This window comes from Nematolebias whitei, chromosome 15, assembly GCF_014905685.2.
Source record: "Nematolebias whitei isolate Nwh7 chromosome 15, NemWhi1, whole genome shotgun sequence".
NCBI classification, from domain to species: domain Eukaryota; kingdom Metazoa; phylum Chordata; class Actinopteri; order Cyprinodontiformes; family Rivulidae; genus Nematolebias; species Nematolebias whitei.
This window is the reverse complement of record NC_056512.1, coordinates 37938982-37944130: the sequence shown is the minus strand read 5'-3', so window position 1 is coordinate 37944130 and position 5149 is coordinate 37938982. Positions and strand designations below refer to the sequence as shown.

The window sequence follows — 5149 nt, the reverse complement described above, 5'->3', positions numbered from 1 at the left end:
TTAAATCTTTATTTATACAGGTTACCATACAATACCATTTTATTTATAGAGCACTTAAAACAGCTACAAGGCCAACCAAAGTGCTGTACAGACAGGACAACAGACAACACACGAAGCAATATACAAAATGAAGTAAATCAAAAATATAGACATAAAAACGATGCAGATAATAAATATGATGACAAACCAGTGTGGAGCATATAGGTTCAAAACACAGATCCTCTGGTGTTGAAAGCTACTGAATAGTAGTGAGTTTTTAAACGGGATTTGAAGACCGAGAGGGAGGGGGCCTGTCTGACAAGCAGAAGTAACTCGTTCCAAAGTCTTGGTCCTGCTACAGAGAAGGCCCTGTCACCTCTGCGCTTAAGACCAGTTCCTGAAACTGTGAGGAGCAATTGGTCCGCTGACCTCAGGGAACGTGGTGGGACATACGTTTGTAGCAGATCAGAGAGATGGGGGTGTGTGCGAAACTGTTCAGCGATTTGTAGACATACAGGAGTATTTTGAACTGGATTCGAAAGTGAACCGGTAACCAGTGCAGTGAGGCCAAAACTGGTGTAATGTGCTCTCTTTTGCCTGTACTGGTGAAAAATCGGGCTGCTGCATTCTGGACCAGTTGTAGTCATGCAATGGAGGTCTGACTGATACCAAACAGGAGTGAATTGCAGTAATCAAGCCTAGATGTAATGAATGTGTGTATTACTGTCTCCAGGTTATTTTTGGACAATGTGGACTTCAGTTTAGACAGCCGCCTCAGTTGGAAGAAACATGATTTAACAATCATGTTAAGTTTCAGGGAAGGGTCCATTATCACTCCCAGATTAGTGACTCTTTGTTTTTCTGACAGGGTTAGAGTGGAAAGGTTGATGCAGTGGTTTGTGATTGCATCATTGGGAGGGAAGAACATGACTTCAGACTTCTTTTCATTTAAACTTAAGAAGTTTAAAGCCATCCCGTCCCTTATGTCAGCCAGGCAGTCGAGCAGAGGTTGAATAGAGCATGTACCATTGTGTCTTAGGGGGAAGTCAATTTGACAGTCGTCGGCGTAGAAGTGAAACGGTATGTTGTGTTTCCAGAAAATAGCACCAAGTGGCAGCAGGTATAGAAATAATAGGAGGGGACCCAGGATGTACCCCTGCGGAACCCCCCATTTAAGCTCTGTCGCTGCAGAACTAAAATCCTTGATGGAGACACTAAAAAGGATCTGTCAGTGAGGTAGGATCTGAACCAGTTGAGGGCTGACCCTGTGATGCCCACCCACTACTCCAACCTAGCAATGAGGATCTCATGGTCGATGGTGTCAAAGGCAGCTGTGAGGTCCAATAGGACAAGCAGTACAGAATCACCGGTATCTATGGATCTGAAGATGTCATTAAAAACCTTCAATAGGGCAGTTTCAGTGCTGTGGAGAGGTTTAAAGACAGATTGGAATAGCTCTAAGATGGTGTGATCCTCCAGGAAGCACTTCAACTGGGACTCAACTGTTTTCTCCAGTATTTTAGAAACAAATGGGAGTTTGGAGACAGGCCGGATGTTGGAAACGACTGAGGGGTCAAGGTTTGTTTTTTTTCAGGAGGATGGACAGCAGCATGTTAATCCCATTGAACCTCAGGGACTCATTTACAAGAGATACCTCATTTCTTTAACAAAGAGTGATGACAACAGTGGACAACAATGCCAACAATAGACAATCATAAAAGAGGTATACAAATTTATTTATTTATTTTTACAAATTAAAATAAAATGGCAACCAAAAGGACAATCAAAAGGAATAAGTAGCAAAACAAAAAAAAAACAAAACTGCTATATTATAAAGCAGTGTAAAAAACTAAAACAGGGACATCTCTGCATTGTTTTTTGCCATGAACTTAACAGATGTTTAAATTCAATTCAAATTCAAAATTCAAAAATACTTTATTAATCCCAGAGGGAATTTAAGTGTTGTCGTAGCTCATCATCCTGGTTTCATTCAAGAGTTGTTATAGATGCTGATAGCTGTGGGCAGGAAGGATCTCCTGCAGTGAAGCCGAAGAATCTGGCCACAGATAACGATCCGTCCACCCAGATCCATCTTGCTGTCAGGTCCGGCGGGCCTCTCGGTCCTCCTGGGCAGCAGGATTGCCTGAATGCCAGACAGAATTCCTCCCTGAGTGATGGTCACTCCTCCTAGAAGTCTGCAGAGTTCCTCACAAGCCGAGTTTCTCACAAGCTCCAGGATCTCGGTGTTGAGGTACTCGAACACCGCCGCCAGGTTGACGGGAATTTGTCCACGGCACCTCCTTTTCAACTCGTGTAGGATTTGGGGCTGTAGATGAGATAGTTGAGCTTTTGAGATGTTAATCAGCTGCTCCTAGTTGTTAAAAAAAAAAAACACCTTGTCGCCATGGTTACGCATCATAACAAATGTCCAAAAGTAAAAAAGTTTCAGTAAAAATCATTCCAGCTGCACAGCATCCGATACCAGAGGAAATAATCATCGTAAAAAAGTGATATACATCCAGAAAAAAGAGGAATTAAAGTTTTCAAAAGCAGTAAATCAGAACGAATGTAACAGAGCTGCTCCACCAACATGCAGCCACCTTGAGCGGCGCAATTCTAGAACAAAGCCACTTAGAGAGGTCAAGGTCGAGAGCTTCTGATCTTTTTGCAAGATATTCCAGGAAACAGGAGCGGAGTAGGAGAGTAGGGAGTGTTTTTAGATAACGCTCTTATACTTTTATTTTGGTAAGAACATGTGTGTTTCCTGTTTCCGTAATGTGTACTGTGAGTTAACTTGAATATGAGCAGTTGTTGAAGCGGAGACGTTGGTGTAAAGACGCTGGAGCGGAGCTGAAGTGAAAGCAACAATAAAGATGGTGACAACCGCCTAAAAGGATCTCCGAGTGGTCTTGCTTATTATCCATCCTCACGAGAAGAGAGCTGTGAAAATCTACTAGAGAAAACCCTTAACAAAGGTACTGAGGGGGTTCATCCAGGTAAAGGTCCTATGAGGGACCCATAAAGATATTGAAGATCCCCAAGGCCACTTAAAGATGCTATGAGGCCCTAAAGGTGTATAAAAATCCTGAGAAACCCCAGGGCCAAATACAGATGCTGAAGGTCCATGGGGACCATATAAATGGAATGAAGGGGCCCCTGTCTGGGTAAAATGATTAGATGACTGTGGGCCAAAAAAGATACTGAGGGGCCCTGGTTTAGGACAAAGAGCTAAGGTATCCTGGGATTGTACAAAAAAAGTACTAAAGCAGCCCGAGGGCCTGAAAATAGTGCTGAGGGGTCCCAGGACCAGATAAAGTTTCTGAGCACAAACAAAACTATGATCCCCTGACCATGCTTTTGATCTGAGTTCTTTCTAATCATTTCCAGCCTTAAAAGGTTCTCCGAGTAGTTGAAAATTACATCTTATTTGATTAACATTTATTTGATTAACATTTACTTCATTAAATAAACAAAAAATAATATTTAAAAACATAGAGCAAAATAATCTTATTAAAATAAACAAAATTACTTTACCATAATAAAATCATTAAATGTGGACTATTGAACATCAGATCTCTTTCCTCTAAATCCCTGTAGTCAATGACCTGATAACTGATCATCACACTGATTTATTCTGTCTGACAGAAACTTGGCTACAACAGGAATATTTTGTTAGTATAAATGAATCCACTCCACCTAATTATTTAAATTTTCATATTCCTAGAACAACTGGTCAATATTGTACTTTCGAGTTGCTGTCTCCAAGTCTATCCCATCCTAAATGTAAAACAGAACGGCCACTCTCACTAGTTGTTATAACTTCCTTTGTTTTCTTTATTCCTTTCTTTCTGCTAATTTTCTTTCAGTTTTTGTTTAATGCTGCCGACCGGACTACAATTCCCAGAATGCGCTTGAAACAAAGCCGCTATGGTCCCACGTGCCCAACTGCACGAGGAGGGGCGGGAAAGTGTGTCACTGGGGCACGAGGCTGTCCTAGTGGTCACGTGGTCCCGTTTTCTGCCGCGTGCGGCTCCAGCTGCCCGGCGTATTGAAGCGCGTCCTGCAGTCGTTACCGACACGCGGCGGCAAAAACAGAACCTGAGTCCTTCCGCCTGTTTTCTCCGAGGAATTAACCGGGCGGAAACCGTGCCACACTTTAACAAGCGCGCGCATATGTGACTCTACGCCAGTTCGCGGTGCCGACCTACGCAATGGACACAAACAACAACAACAGCTCAGGTAAACGCAACTTCTCAAATGCTTCATTCACAATCAGAGTTCCTGCTCACGCACCGCAGGTCCAAACTGGTTTCTTAAAGCGCCGAATTCTCAATTTGAGAGTGACTTTCGATGTGAAGTTCTGAGGAGACCCGACAGCTTGTCTGCTGTCGAGTTTTAGCTGCAGTTTTTTTTTAAAACAGACATTTTATATTGAGTTTAGCGGGAGGAGCGCGGCGCGTCAGGCACGTTTGTCGCTCATACGTTGCTGAAAAAACACCAAAAGCCCAGTTCTGCTCATAGGACCGAACCAGCCTGGTCCCACAGAACGTGCTTAGTGTAAAGTTGTTTTGTTTTTTTCTGGTTCGGTATCGGTACCAATAAGCAGCCCGGTTCTCCCAGCTCGCGCACATGTCTGTCAGCCCGTCACGCGGCCCGTCACCGTGATTCCGGTAGTGTTTCAGGGAACTGGGTCAGGACGACAGCGGGTCGCTCGGTTCAGGTGGACGGCCCACTTGTTCTGCTGCTGCGGCTTCACATGCAGCCGCGAACCGAGCCATGTGCGCTTTGTTTTCACAGAGCTGCGCGCGCTCTGATTGGCTGCTGTTGGGCCTGAGGTCATTACGTAACCCGCCTCCTCCTGTCTCACGCAGCCTGGTTGTTGAGACAGATTAACGACCGTCAACAAAAAACAACGATGATCTGTCAAGTTTATCTGACTCCTCAGCCAATCAAAGGCTCCTGATCAATGACGTCATCGCGCGTTCACTGCATCAGGGAAACGGGACAGTTCTAAAAATGTGACTGTTTAATTTGACAAAGATTTAATTTCCGTTGAAGTAAATCTTTGAACACGTGACTGACACGTCACCTGCATCTTGGGCACGTGACACGCGCGCACATGTACACACACACACACACACACACACACACACACACACACACACACACA

At 44.0% G+C, this 5149-nt stretch overlaps 1 protein-coding gene across 1 annotated transcript in view; it reads left to right on the top strand.

The window, feature by feature from the left end:
• Positions 1 to 4120: 4120 nt before the first annotated feature.
• The window catches only part of nr1d1 (nuclear receptor subfamily 1, group d, member 1), a 7900-nt gene continuing 6871 nt past the window's right edge, over positions 4121 to 5149 (top strand). Inside the window, exon 1 of the mRNA XM_037689174.1 lies at positions 4121 to 4218. Coding sequence (XP_037545102.1) covers positions 4191 to 4218 — 28 coding nt within the window. The 5' untranslated portion in view covers positions 4121 to 4190. The remainder of the gene's footprint in view (positions 4219 to 5149) is intronic.